Below are 14,287 nucleotides of genomic sequence, written 5' to 3' on the forward strand. Positions count from 1 at the left end.
AATAGACTATTGTATAATATCAGAAAATATAATCATCACCACCACTGGTGTCTTTTATAATAGTATAGATACCAACTAATCATGCATCAATTCTCATCATAATTTTAATTGTCTAAGTATAATTGAAATAGCATTGCAACAAATCCGTGCATGTCCTAAAACTTACTTGACCATCTAGATTTCAGGTGATTAAAAGTTTAAGAAATTTTAGTCGCTTTTGATTGTTTCTTTTTCCTTATATATAACAAGTTGAACAACATATTTAAACATATAAAAGGTACAAAATTATATGAAATAAATTTACAATTAAAAAACTCATACCTGAATAAAAATAAAGTAAAGCAATGCTACTATATATAACAACAAAATTACAATTAAAGAGAAATAAAACTACACATGGCATACTACTGCAATTTTGTACAATCTAGTTTTTGTCTATTTTTTATAATTAAATATACATATTAAGGTTTAACCTTGTTTTTTTTTAAAAAAAATGAGACGCCTTTCTTTATGTAAAGTACGTTGGCAACAAACCAACTTGGTTAAAAAAAACTTTGCTTCACATCCTCATTTGCGGTTTGCTTTGTAATCATAATTTTGTCAGTCCTTTTACATACCGACCTTGACAAATGTGTAGGTATTTGAACACACATCTTGGGAAAAAGGATTGCAATTGTAGGATAGAAGCACGGGCAAACCATTACGCAACTGAATGCCCGATGAAAATTATGAATGTGCTAGAAGCCACTTAAATTTTACTCAGTTAGCGCTTTTAGGCTTGGATTTCCCGTTTAAATTTTACACCTCTTGGTTAGTTGGCTTCACCACTCATGCGTGCGTACTTCTTCACAAATGGGGCTACAGTCGGTGCCAATGATACAACATGCTCACAGATCCTTCAGTTTGTGTAGGCGTACACTTCACAGATTTGGCACCGGGGCTCCACATTGCCTCTTTTGGCCCAACGACAAGGCCTCCCCCCTCTCCCCCACCTCCATCTTCGCCATTGGCTAGCGAATAGCAGTGCAACCCTAGCTCGCGCCTCGCGGCTCGCGCGGGTGGACTCATGAACTCGGCCTACGCTTTACACTGGGCTAGAAAACAAACGATACGGCAGGGGATGCCCCCGCCGCGGCCTACCAGCTAAGCAGGCGAGCCCCCTCACACACGTAGAATCCACATATGGTGACATGGGATCCACGTGGCGGCCCCCCACGTGCCCTATCGCTGGGCCCACTCCTCGCAGCTATAAGTACCCCGTCCTCTCCCACTCCGCCTCCACCCACCTCTCAAACTCTCGGAGAAGCGAGCACACACACTCACTCCCTGTCTCCTCCTCCTCCTCCTCCCTTGAGGCTGTTCGTCTCGACGAGTGCTTGGCTTTGTGTTTGTGGTGTGTGATCATGACGAACCAGGACGTGGTGGTTTCTGAGATGGGCATCGCGGCAGGCGCGGCGCTGCCGGGAGGACCGGCCGGCCCGGCGGGCGGCCTCTTCGCGTGCCGCAGCGCGGCCGCGTCGATGAGGCAGACGTACCTCGACCTCGCCGCGGCGGCGGTGGCGGCGCGCTCCGCGAGCTGCACCAGCTGGGCCGACGCCATGCGCGCCTCCTCCCCCACCCGCTCGTCCCGCTCCGCCTCCGACGTCGACGAGTTCACCGCCTGGGTGGTGAGTGTTGTAGCTAGCTAGCTAGCTCTCCCCTTAGCTTGCTTGTCCTCTCCTTCTCGCGGCGTTTCTCGCGCTCGGTGCCCAGCCCCCGGCTATTGCCTTTCTGGAGTGGTGTCTCAACCTTTCTCTGTGTTTCTTGGTGGTTCGAACAGAGGAAGCACCCGTCGGCGCTTAGCAAGTTCGAGGAGATCGCCGCCAAGTCCAGGGGGAAGAAGATCGTAATGTTCATGGACTACGACGGCACGCTCTCTCCCATCGTCGCCGACCCCGACACGGCCTACATGAGCGACGCGGTGAGCCACCAATCCATGCATCGTGCCGCGATCTGTTCCGGCCACCTCTCCCATCTCTTCTCTTTTGCTGATGACGCTCTCTTTCCATGGCGGTGCGCGCGCGTGCGCAGATGAGGGCGGCGGTGCGCGAAGTCGCCAAGACCTTCCCGACGGCGATCGTCAGCGGGCGGTGCCGCGACAAGGTACATTGCCGGAGCCACTCCTCTCGCCGTCCCAGACACCGTGACACTCTCGCGCGTGTATTCTGATTCCTCTTTGCCCTTCAGGTTCGCAACTTCGTCGGCCTCTCCGACCTCTACTACGCCGGCAGCCATGGCATGGACATCAAGGGACCAAGCTCCAACGTATGCTCGCTGCACCTCTTCATCCAATCATCTCCTCATTCCCAGCTCACTCTCGCTAATTAATCTTCTTCTTCTCCCATGACAATCTGCAGCCGGAGTCTGCCCTTTGCCAGCCAGCAAGCGAGTTCCTCCCCATGATCGACGAGGTACTAACCTGCCTCGCTAATGAGGATTAATTAGTAGCTGGACACTTGTCGATTTGTGATTAACCCGCACTGATTACTCGAGACCCATAGATATTAATGGTGATGAAATATTCACATTTTGTCAGGTGTACAAGACGCTGGTGGAAAAGACGAAATCTACACCTGGAGCCAAGGTGGAGAACAACAAGTTCTGCCTGTCCGTCCACTTCAGATGTGTAGATGAAAAGGTAGGCAGGACTCACTCTATCTTGGGATACCAACACAACAGCTTCACTTAATTACACTGCTTTATAATAACGGGCAGCTGCATCATGTGCGGCCATAATTTATCCACACCCATCGTCTCAAGTCTGAACCATTACTGCTCTCTTGCAGAGATGGAATGCTTTGGGGGAGCAGGTCAAGGCCGTGATCAAGGAATACCCAAAGTTGAAGCTTACCCAAGGAAGGAAGGTAGGCATGCATAATCTTGTTAATCTCTAATGAACTTACCAAGTAATTACCCAGAAAATCAAATCAGTTAGAGATACCTAGTGAGGATCTATTTTAACGAAGATTGCAACTTTGTTTTTGTCTTTTTTTTAGGTTTTGGAGATCAGGCCGAGCATTGAGTGGGACAAGGGCAAGGCTCTGGAGTTCTTGCTTGAATCGCTGGGTATGTACGAACATCTGGACATTTTGTCTTTTCTCCACCTTCTATGAGACTATGACTCTTGCTATCTTTTTAATTAACCTGTTCGTGTCAGCGTCGTCACAGTCGCTTTCGTTTCGGTTTTATTTCACTTGCGTTCCACACCACTGTCGTAAAAAAAATCGGCTGATGACACTTTGCCCCTATTCGCTGTTCCTCCCCAGGATTCGCCAACTGCGGCGACGTCATGCCGGTGTACATCGGTGACGACCGCACCGACGAGGACGCCTTCAAGGTAAACATCACATCAGTTTAACAAGAACACAACATAAATGCATGCATCTAATCATCACTTTACCGATTAATTCATGCTTGCCTCGGTGATTCCGACTGGTGTTTGTTTTACACACATGCAATTAACTTGGTCAAAACCTTTTGCCTCGCTATGTTGAAACCAGGTGTTGAGAAAGAGAGGTCAGGGCCTGGGAATCCTAGTCTCCAAGTGCCCCAAGGACACCAACGCCTCCTACTCTCTCCAGGACCCAACAGAGGTAAACCCAGCTCAGACAAGAACATGTCCAAATATTTTACCTTTTTGTACGTATACACACGAGCACAGCACGTACAGAATATATAAAACGTTTTTGACCCGTTTCTGCAGGTGATGGAGTTCTTGCTCAGGCTGGTGGAGTGGAAGCGGAAGTCGTCGTCGTCGTCGTTGATGATTCGTCCGAGAGTGTAGCGGCGACACGGTGTAGAGGCCGTAAGAAACTGAAACTAAGATGGTCAATCATGCGAACATGCGAACATACCCCACCAACACCACGTACTACCCCCATTTTTTTCCGATGATTTCTGTGGTTGGCCTCTGCGACGGACTCGTGGTGGTTACACGCTAGCTGTTCGATTCCGTCCCCTGTGCCGCCGAGGAAAAGGAGACCACCAAAAAAGAAGAAAAAAAAACTCTCGCTTAATTAGCTCTCGATCAGATTCCGGCATGTTTGGGCGCGCAGCGGCCGGCGCCAAAGCAAGCATGGCTCCAGGCATGTTGGTCACTGGTGGTGTTGCAGCTGCAGTCTAGAACAGTAACCATGTCTACTACCCGGCAATGTGCTACTACTATTACTAGTAGTCTACTGCTGCTACTGCTACTACGACTACGACTACTACCCTTGTTATTATTATTTTTTTGGTCCCATGGACTTGGAAGGCATATGCAAAGAAACCTGCCATCCTAGACCCTTAACAAAAAGAGAAGGTTCTATCTCCATCGATCTGTTCATCACCCCATGTAAAATGTACTACTACTAGCTAGCTAGAGCAAGACTTAATTCATCCGTTTGTCGACAGTTCGTCCTCGATCTCCCTCTGTAAAATGTAATGGAGTTAATTAATTAATAGCAATGGATTATTTCGCATGTCGTAGTACCTCTCCATCGATCTGGGATGCTAACTTTCTTTGCTCTTTCGATGATCTCATGACGACGAAGATATACTGTGATGTGAGCATGCATGAGCACCGGGAAACAAAAGGAGGCCAGGTGGCTAGCTAACACCGTACACATACAACACCTCGCGGGAAGCATGTGAACGGCTTGCTGCAGGATCTCCCTGCATGATCACCTGCAGGGTTCTTGCGTGCAGTGACAAACTAGCTAGCTAGCTCCAACAAGATCGCAGGGCATTGTTTACAGGATTAACCAGGTCGCTCTGATTCCTGTCGAGCAGCCGTGATTAACGGGTACATCTCGCGTGTACGAACGTGTGATATATATTAAACGGGGGAGGGTTCTGAATTGCTTTTCAGCCTGTGCTGTACTATGGAAACAGCTTATTAAGACGGAGACGTGTGTATCAGAGATCTACACATGTACACCTATATTACTAACCCAATAGCTCGATCATGTTGATGATTCCTTGATCAGAGACACACGATAGGCTGGCTCTTCCAACCATGCATGCTGTGGTCCTGCCTCGCTGCTCGTCAATGTGTGCAATATGCAATGTATTCTATATGTGCTGCATCTTTGAATATTGGTGTAAGTTCTTGATATGATCAGATTTGCCGGTAAAAAGTAGAGCGGAATTAAGCACAACCTAATTAACAATCTCTGTGCCTTGTGGCCTTAATTAGGCCGCAACTCCCTCTTAAGACGACTCATTAATATAAGTATAGCCAATTGTTAATCATCGGTAGATGTATAGTACCACTACTATATATACATGCATTAAGTGAGTGAAGCCTCTCCCCCCTGTCCAGATGATTCCTCACAATGATTCGATGCATATTCTCATGTGATTGCATGGCCATAGTACAGTTCTAGAGCACTAGCTCATGTTCTTCTGCTGGAAAAGCCAGTGCTACTTAAAATGTTCATCTTTATCAGAAATCATTCATATGTGGAAGCAAGCCTCTGCCAAGATTGAGCTAGCTAGCTGACTGTTTGGGACCACCAAAGTTGCAATTATCTTTGATGTGTCACTTCCAGTGACCAATTGATCATCCTACCACTTTTTTCCCAGACGCAAAGCAGGTTTCCTAAGACATGAAAATGAGTAACTGCTGCTGGAAATGAAAGCATTGCCGATCCAATCACGCACACAATAATGCGCCCTTGTGTGTGCTGGATTTAGTAGGTCCTTGCCCCTGTTTGTCCTGCATGCCCAGTATATACCAATGTGCACTGTACTGCAGACACCATAGCACAGGAACTCGCAAGCTAGCTAGGCCATTGGTGGTTACATATTCTGATGCAATTTATGATTGGGATTCAGTGGTACATCTGATACTAGAAAACATCCGCCAACCGAAACAACTTTAATTTGAATACTGCTAACCTAGCTTATCAATCGCCATCAAGCTGCGAGCCCCGCATTTCACTGCTCCAACCAACCAGAAGCACCCATGCACACACATCCTCCTCACAGCTGCAGCGATCCATCGTCCTCTGATCTGCAGTCGTCTCTCAGATGGCCACGCAAGGTAGGGTTTTGTTGGACCCCTTGGTCCTATGAAAGGTGGCATGTATGCGATGCGTTTTACGGGCTCAGAGTGGCCTCATCATTCGTACTTTATGCCTTTTTGGCACCAGCAACCAAACCCCTCTTCTTGGGGCTCAACTCATCATCCAAGTGTTATTTGCTGCAATCAAGAGCCGATAAAATGCATGCGTATCTCTGCAGCAAACGACGGCGCGTGAGTTGATGAAGCTGTTGCGTTGCAACATCCGTCGATGTGGATATATATATACCCAGGTGGTGATTTTGTGCCATACCATAGGGTCTTTATCATTGTTACTGCTGCAGTGTCACCATCTTAACTGCTCCTATATATTATCTCTCTCTCGGCTGGTAGCGATCGAAACTTTCAGTACGTGTTATATGTCTTCTGTCCCTTGCTGTAGAAGCAAAAGATTGCAGTTTTGCTAGCTGGCAGTCTATACTAGGAGTCCTAAAAATGTAGTAATTAACAGAAGAAAATTAACAAGCAGCTGGTCTCGGAATCCTTTCTTGCGTGGATAGATATATGATATGATCCAAACAGGCATACTACACTCGATCACTAGCTAATTATCCCTGCATTGTTTCCTATAAGTTTTAGCTACACTAACCCAAGCCAACATGGAATTATTAATTAAAGCCGGCGCGGCTTTGAGCGCGCGCGCGCGCGCACAAGCGTACAGTCACTGATCGTGGTACTGATTATAGAATTGGCCCCTAATCTGGCATTGAGATCCCCAAATTAACCAAGCCAGCGATTAAAGAAGAGGTTAAAAAGGATCAGGGCAATAAAATAGGCGATGCAACCATTATAGGGTGCAGCGAAATAATGCTTGTTTATACAGATCCAAGCTGCTTTGCGTGGATATTTTACGCCAAAGGCCTCGTAGAAAGCTGGCTGCCCTTGAATCAAGTGACAATGGCGAGCCAGACCCCCACAAGCCCCACATGGCTCCCAGGTGGAGAGATCTATCCGGTATCCACTATTCACCTAAACAATCTAGAACTCTTCACAAGATGCATATATAATTTTTACATGCCTCAATGTGGCACACTCCTGTTACATGTACTAGTGCTACTATTATTGAGTTTGTTACTGGTAGAAGATTATATTAGCATGGAGTGCTTCACATTTCCAGAGGTTTATCACTAGTTCTGTTAGCGAATAAAAAGGTCAGAAGGATCAGACACACAGCAGGTGAAGTGAGTGAGAGAGAAAGGGGCATTTTTTGTTTGAGAGATACTGCTGCTGCTAATGCTTTTTTTAGGTAGATCAAAAGGAAAGGGGTGACTGGTGATCGAGGCACAAATTATGTGTAAAGGAATCTGATGGTTGAGAAGGGAGTTGGAATCCACTAAAGCCATGGTGCTTTTTATTCTGCAGCACCACCTGCAGTGCAGTGCAGGGGTATTGAGGTATTGGTACACAGGCAAGTGTCCAGAAAAGGCTTTGACATTTGACAAGTGCCCCCCTTTCCTATGTGGAAAGGTGTTGAGTCCACTGTGTTTTAGCTCATGATTGGTGCCTAAGCCACCGTATAAAATAACTAACCCTAGATGACCCTCATTATTGGTGCCTGGTGGTGGTTGGGTTGGGTAAGTAATTGGGTTTTGATCAGTTGAGCTTGGGTCTCTGTCTCCGATCGAGTCACATCCTGAGAGAGGAGCCACTCCTGCTAGTGCCGCCTTCAACACGAGCCCATGCAAAGTGCGACCAAACAATGCAGGGCAGCCAGCCAGCACAACTCCCGAGAATCTAATGCCTGCCCAATCATGGACCTAATCTAGCTAGCCAGGTGTTAGGAGAGGAACAACTGTCAAAATGCCCTTCATGCCTGCATCTGCATGCCAATTCCAGATCTTTTATCTGCCCATACCCATGCGCATGGGCCTTCTGCATGCATATGCCCTCTGAGTTTACTACTACTACTAGCTTGCTCCAAAAGCATTGCCCCAGGACTAAAGATGGTCGATCGATCGATCACACAAACTCATCCCTACTGTATCTTATTCCTGCCTGATCCGTAGGCAGCCTGTAGCAGCTAGCGTCGCATAGATCAAATCTTCCATGTACAAATTATATATGTACTCTATCTAGCTAGCTATACTACCCTGCAGGACGGTGGAAAGTGGAATTATAGTTACCAATTCGTGCAGCTAGCGATTGGGATTTGACGTGTTGACGAGAACTGTTCGGCTTTGGCGTGCCGGCCAGCTTTAGCGACCAGTAGACCCGGGGGGCCTCGTCCCGCCGGCGTCAGATGTGTCGCGCGCTCGTCGCTCGATCTCCTCCTGTGGCTGCGGGCTCGCCCACGGGGCGCCCTAGGCGGGGGCTTTTTCCGCGGAAAAGAGGCGCGTATGCTTCCATCCGTGATCCGTCCATCAGGTCACACTAGGCTATCCCCATCGCGACCGCGACCCCGGCCGCGCGGCATGGGGGCCATATACGCGTGTCGCCGCCTCGGCCGTGCCGGCTGCGGGTGGACACGCGCGCGCGGAGACGACGGACGACGAGCTAGGCATTACGGCTTGCGCGCGAGGGCCGCGGTCTTGCAGGGAGGGGCGCGCGCCGCACGAGGCCGCGGTTTCGGTGTAGGAGTTGGCGGTGTTTGTTTTGTTTACTGACCCGGGGCGGTCACTACAGGTGGCGGCGGCATGCGCGCGCGCGTGCACGCACGGCCGATCAATCTGCCTCGCAGGCACGCATCGTACCGGGCCAGCGCGCGTGAGATCGATGGGCGTGTGTGACCGTACCCGTGCGGGGGTTTGTTTATGCGTGGGCGGATAAGTTTAGCGTAGCATCTCAGGGGGGATCGATCGATCAACGTGCATGCGCGTGCGTGTACGTGTTGGTTTTCAATACGTGGAGTGCTATGTGCTTCCAAAAGTTTAGCCATCTGTATATTAACTTATACAGTACCGTACTTGATTCTAAGGGTGACTTAAAGAGGCATGTACTACATACTCCCTCCTTTCTTAAATGTTGGACGTCGTTGACTTTTTTAAACATATTTGACCATTCGTCTTATTAAAAAAATTTAAAAAAATGTGTAAAACTATATGTATACATAAAAGTATATTTAACAATAAATCAAATGATAGAAAAAGAATTAATAATTACTTAAATTTTTCAAATAAGATGAACGGTCAAACATTTTTAAAAAAGTCAACGGTGTCAAACATTTTGGGATGGAGGGAGTATGTAATAGTAATATGCGTTTTACTACCTCAAAATGCATGCAAGGATATGCTTGGATGGGTAATGTTATCTATTATAAGATCCAAGCGCGCGAATGAGTCGTGTACTACGCTATATGTTTACACCCGAGTCCTAATTAAACTAGCTATCGTATCGTGCCATCCCTAGTTGTTGGCGTCCTATTTGTCAGGAAATATGAATCGGATCTCGTGTACAGTCGTGTCCACCTTTTCCCATTAATGAAGATCATGTGGTGGTGGTTCAAGTAGTATTGTTTTTGCACGCACGTAGTTACACGTAGCGATTGTCTGACCATGCCGAATGTATGGTAACATTGTAACATGTTCGTTAATTATCATATTAAGGCCTGGCCTTCATTGGTTGACTAGCCAGCAATAGGAACAAATGGATGTACTAAAGTGCTATAATGTAACGCAGTTGTACTAGTCCTCAAGCATACAACTGCAGATCAAGGAAATGACAACACTAGTAATTAACTAGCTTAACACTGACGTTTCTTTTATTTCTTAAAACTTGTGATAAGACATGAAGAGCATGAAGTACTTGATGTCAAACTCAAATTTATTCTCTCTATATAATTAATTATTAAACTGCCAAAATGTCCAATCGAGTAGCAACCAATTAGGATTTCATCGATCTGGAGTATCCAGCTGACTGCACACGCTGCGAAATAAATATGCATAAGTCTCATCTTCTTATGTTTCTTTTTTCATAAAAAAAATGCTACTTCTAGTTAAGTTCTGATTGGCACTCACGACCAGCTAGCTCAAACTAAACTAATGAAGCTTAATTTGATTGATTAAACAAAGATCGATCGAACATTGCCTCCTTCCGGAGTTGTTAAACCGTCGCTTCAGTTGAGAGTCCCACTTTCAGTCTTTCAGAGTGACGGTTGTTGCATCTTCACTTCACATACATTATTCCTTCGCATGTCCTTTTAATTTCTGGTCCTGGAGCATCGACGATGAATGTGACAGAAGAAAACAGAATATATATCATAAGATACTGTACTTATATGTATAGTACTATACTGCACACATAAAGAAACTGAGAAGTGAAAAAATGCAGTGTAATGGGCCAATGACTGCGATATGATCGATAATGACGCCACTAAAGAATAAGATCGCCGAGAACATCATCGTGTTGCTGACTGTACTTGACATCAACTCTTGTCCTTCTCGGCGCCTCGGCGGCGAGTCAACTGTCCGACCTGGCGCCGCCTGTGAAATATCTCCGTCGTCCAACCATCAGTGACCCGGTCGTGAAAGTTTTTTGCAGGCCCACTGCCCAACCGAATCACTATAGAGAAAAGTGTGTAGTACTACTAATAATTACCAGTTGTTTTATCAAAAAAAAAAACCAGTTGCTGGTATGTGGAATTTTATTAGTACGGCTTAACTAGTGTAATAGTCACCGTCAAGATTGTCAGGTTGGCGTGCAGCCACACGCACATGCATCAATTGTGGCACGTGTGGGTTTTACAGGCAAGCAGTAAGGTGAAGAACGTGGTTGGACATGGAATGACTTAATCATTTTTTTAGGAGCGTTTTTTCTTTAAAAAAAGGTTAGAGCATATTAATATTGTAGCTGTTGGATAAGGCATGTTTGGTTGAGTATTATGGATGTACAGTCTTTTAGAGAAAAATGACTGTTTTGGTTTGATGCCAAAACTTACCCTACCAAATAATTGGCAATTTAAATAGTACTTTGTAGATGTTTGGATTGATTCCAATATTTGCAATAGCTAATACAACTCATATAGTCCAACTCTACCAAAATATTGGTAGTGCCAAAATATACCTAAGATTTGGTACTGTCAATGGTTTGGTAGTGGTAGGGCATCAAACTAAATGAGTCCAAAAAATATTTTGGGATGGATTAGCAGCCCAGCCAATTGCAAAGAATTTGGCCCATATGTGATATTCAGCTTTGGGTCTAAATTGTAGTAGCAGTATTTGGCCCATATGTGGTTTTGCAGCTTTGGGAGTTTGGGCCCAAATTGTTGCTCAGGTCCACTAGGCCACTAGCAAAACCCAACGAACGAACGGCATGCGGCTCGAGACGAACACGGAGATGAGTTTGTCGCTTCTGCAAGGCTACTCCTCCGCCGAGGAAGACGACCCAGCCGCCGCCGGCGCCGGCGCTGGCGAGCTGAGCGACTCCGGCGACTCCTCCGCTGAGGACGCCGGATCAGACGGCGAGGAGGCTTCCGCTGCTCCGAGGCCAGCCGCGAAGCCCCGCCCCCGCCCAAACCCTAGCCGCGGGGATGCTGGCGGCGGCGGCGGGGACGGCTCATTGCTGCCCTCAGCACTGGATGCCTTCGCGGAGATATCGGGCCCGCCGGAGTTCCTGAACAATAGAGTCGCCGAGCCCGAGGAGGCCGTGGAGGCGCTCGGAGTGCTCGACCGCCGCGGCAAGGGCGGGAGGGGAAGTGACAGCAAGCAGCCGCCTCCTGGTGAGCCTTCTCAGCTAATTGAAGCGAGTATTGATGTTCTCTCAGAAGTTTATTAATGAGTAGTGTTTTTTAGACTCGATTTGACATCTGCAGTACTAGAATGAGCCCTCTATTTCGTCCCTTTTGGCAAAGCAATTATCAACGTAGGTTCAAATCTGACATTCTCGGAAATCAGAATAGTAGATTACACTTTGTGGATTGAATGATACTATCACCTATACTTGGTGTGGTGATCTTCCTTTGATGTATAGATATTTTGATTACAGTGTGTCTGTGTTGGATAAAAGTTCTACTAGAGTCAATCGCTTCAATTCTAGAAAGAATTGCAATGTGCTGGTTGAGATTTTGGTCCAAAAATGGGTAATATGCAGTGGTGTTGGAGGGCCTTGGCCCTTGGGTTGTTCATACTGCTCAGTGCTTTGATTGATGTGTGCCTAGTCTTTCGTGTTAGATGTCTATACAGATACTAGGGAATGCGCTCGCATGGAATCAAGATCTTGGCACAATTGGGATGCCTGCCAAGTTCCAATTGAGGGGGTGCAGCGCAAAAGAAGGGAACATTTTTTAGCCAGGCTTTCTTTGACATGGTAGCTCCAATTGGCACCCCTGATACATGTAGGACAGTTAGAAATTGGATCTTACATTCGCATAGCAAAATAAGGGGATAAATTCATTCATGTTATGCGTTCAATGGTTGATTTTTTTTCCAAAAGTACCGTACTTCACGTTTTGCATGAAAGTACTGTCAAAGTGCAGCATGTCCAAAAAAAAAGTTCCCATCACTGATGACTGTTTATAGAATGGGCTCTGTTCTTACAACTGCTTTGAATCGGATTGGCAGTTTATATTTTGCAAATTATTGATATGCTTGGGCACAAGGTACATGGTAAATCGGATCTGATCACTGTATGCGCTTCTATGTGCTTAGTATTAGCGTGTCAAGTTTCTGCGATAGCACTTATACTGTTTCCAGTTCATGTTACATCTAAGAGTGATCTGACTGAAAGCCTTCTCCAGGTGCCGTTGTGGTCGCAAAACCTCAATTGGTTGCAATTCGTGAACGAGTTAGCAGTGGAACAAATGGTGCCAACCCTCCAGTTTCTACTGAAGGAAAGAGAATAATAGGTGCGGCAAATCCTGGTCCAGAAGATGCTGCTGATCTTCTAAGGTTGGTCATTTTTATCAATACTACAACAAGATAACTTGAAAACTTAGCTGAATTCGTTATATTCCTGGTTAATTATTTACTGCTCTTAAAACTGTGTTTCTTTTCAATCTGTAGAATGTGCCTCCAATGTGGTATACCAAAGACCTATTCACACGCACGAGGTATGGTGTGTCCTGTTTGCAACGATAGACCAGAGCAGGCAAGAGAGCCAGAAAAGAAGAAAGGATCGACCGTCAAAGACAAGGAGAAGATCAAAAGGATGAGGGGGCAATCATCACACGCTTCGTGGAAGAGTGAAACTGAGATGGCCCTGCGGCAACAATTTGACTGATTACTAACTAGTGCCACCTCCTATACTTGGTGTCATGTGTTATGTACACTGCGAATACTTATGTAATCCTATCTTCATCAAAATCCCGTAGAACTGCCTCCAAGAGTCATAGTCGGTTCCCGATTGTGTTTGCTGTATTTTCAGTTTTCCACCATGAATATGGATTTGCTCGATAAGCTGAGAAATGGTTCCTTGCAAAATTCCGTCGAAGCCAAAGTTTGAGCCAATTGTATGATCATTTACTCCCTCTATCCCAATATGTAGCAAGTTTTAAGCTTGTGCACAAGTATTAAGTAAAGTAGAAAAAAGACCATACTACCCTCAATGATTATTCCTGTACTAAAACTCAGTGGTGGCGGTTTGTTTGCTGCCATCAAACTCACACGTGCATTTCAAACGCATTGGCGCCAGAAAGCTGGTAAAACACAGTAAAAATCCACTCACACGCAAATCAAATTTTAAACTGGTAGACGGCAAAAGCACATACGGCAATATAAACTAGTACTCCATTATTTTCTTCTCTTTCACTGATAACTATGCTGAGGGGTAGAATTGGTAGATTTATTTTCTTCTCTTTCACTGATAACTATGCTGAGGGGTAGAATTGGTAGATTTGTGGTAAGAGTTGTACTAGGTTGTAACATTTGGGACAAATTTTGAATGCCAAAACTTATTATATATTGGGACAGAGGGTGTATTTTTCCTCTTGCAAATTGTTCCTCAGACAAGACTGGAAGTGGCAATCCTAATGTTGGGTCAGGACTCATGAGTGCCTGATGCTGTAGGACTGATGCGGCATCAGAATTCTTCGACGCAAGGAATGAAATGGGTTGGTTGGGACTTGGGACTTGTATTTCGTCTCCAAGGCTCGTCCATCGTACTGTACGGACAGTTTTAAATTTTACTATCTATAAGCAGGGATAGTCATGTGGTGTAACATGGCCAACGTGCAATCGGTCCAAGGAGATAGACGCGACCGTACCAAGCAGTAAGCAGATCCCTCCGTCTACCATTATTATTCGTCCTCTACTT

The 14,287-nt window shown here is 46.0% G+C and overlaps 2 protein-coding genes across 2 annotated transcripts; both read left to right on the plus strand.

Moving 5' to 3' along the window:
• Positions 1–1,286: 1,286 nt before the first annotated feature.
• On the plus strand, positions 1,287–4,506 carry LOC4330753 (probable trehalose-phosphate phosphatase 4). Its single transcript, NM_001416903.1, has 11 exons — positions 1,287–1,667; positions 1,820–1,960; positions 2,071–2,142; positions 2,227–2,304; positions 2,397–2,450; positions 2,576–2,677; positions 2,826–2,903; positions 3,036–3,105; positions 3,306–3,376; positions 3,540–3,632; positions 3,743–4,506. Exons 1-11 carry the CDS (start codon positions 1,404–1,406, stop codon positions 3,821–3,823), a joined length of 1,104 nt encoding a protein of 367 aa, NP_001403832.1. The 5' UTR covers positions 1,287–1,403; the 3' UTR covers positions 3,824–4,506.
• A 6,853-nt stretch (positions 4,507–11,359) lies between these two features.
• On the plus strand, positions 11,360–13,465 carry LOC4330754 (uncharacterized). The gene is made up of 3 exons (XM_015768023.3): positions 11,360–11,756; positions 12,774–12,924; positions 13,039–13,465. Exons 1-3 carry the CDS (start codon positions 11,375–11,377, stop codon positions 13,253–13,255), a joined length of 750 nt encoding a protein of 249 aa, XP_015623509.2. The 5' UTR covers positions 11,360–11,374; the 3' UTR covers positions 13,256–13,465.
• The last annotated feature ends 822 nt before the right edge of the window (positions 13,466–14,287 follow it).

This window comes from Oryza sativa, chromosome 2, assembly GCF_034140825.1.
Source record: "Oryza sativa Japonica Group chromosome 2, ASM3414082v1".
Classification (NCBI taxonomy): domain Eukaryota; kingdom Viridiplantae; phylum Streptophyta; class Magnoliopsida; order Poales; family Poaceae; genus Oryza; species Oryza sativa.

Coding starts and splice junctions, on each gene's coding strand:
- LOC4330753 (NM_001416903.1), top strand. CDS start 1,404: ATGACGAACCAGGACGTGGTGGTTTCTGAGATGGGCATCGCGGCAGGC. Junction 2,305..2,396: donor TCAAGGGACCAAGCTCCAAC/GTATGCTCGCTG, acceptor GACAATCTGCAG/CCGGAGTCTGCCCTTTGCCA. Junction 2,451..2,575: donor TCCTCCCCATGATCGACGAG/GTACTAACCTGC, acceptor ACATTTTGTCAG/GTGTACAAGACGCTGGTGGA.
- LOC4330754 (XM_015768023.3), top strand. CDS start 11,375: ATGAGTTTGTCGCTTCTGCAAGGCTACTCCTCCGCCGAGGAAGACGAC. Junction 11,757..12,773: donor CAGCAAGCAGCCGCCTCCTG/GTGAGCCTTCTC, acceptor AGCCTTCTCCAG/GTGCCGTTGTGGTCGCAAAA. Junction 12,925..13,038: donor GATGCTGCTGATCTTCTAAG/GTTGGTCATTTT, acceptor TTCAATCTGTAG/AATGTGCCTCCAATGTGGTA.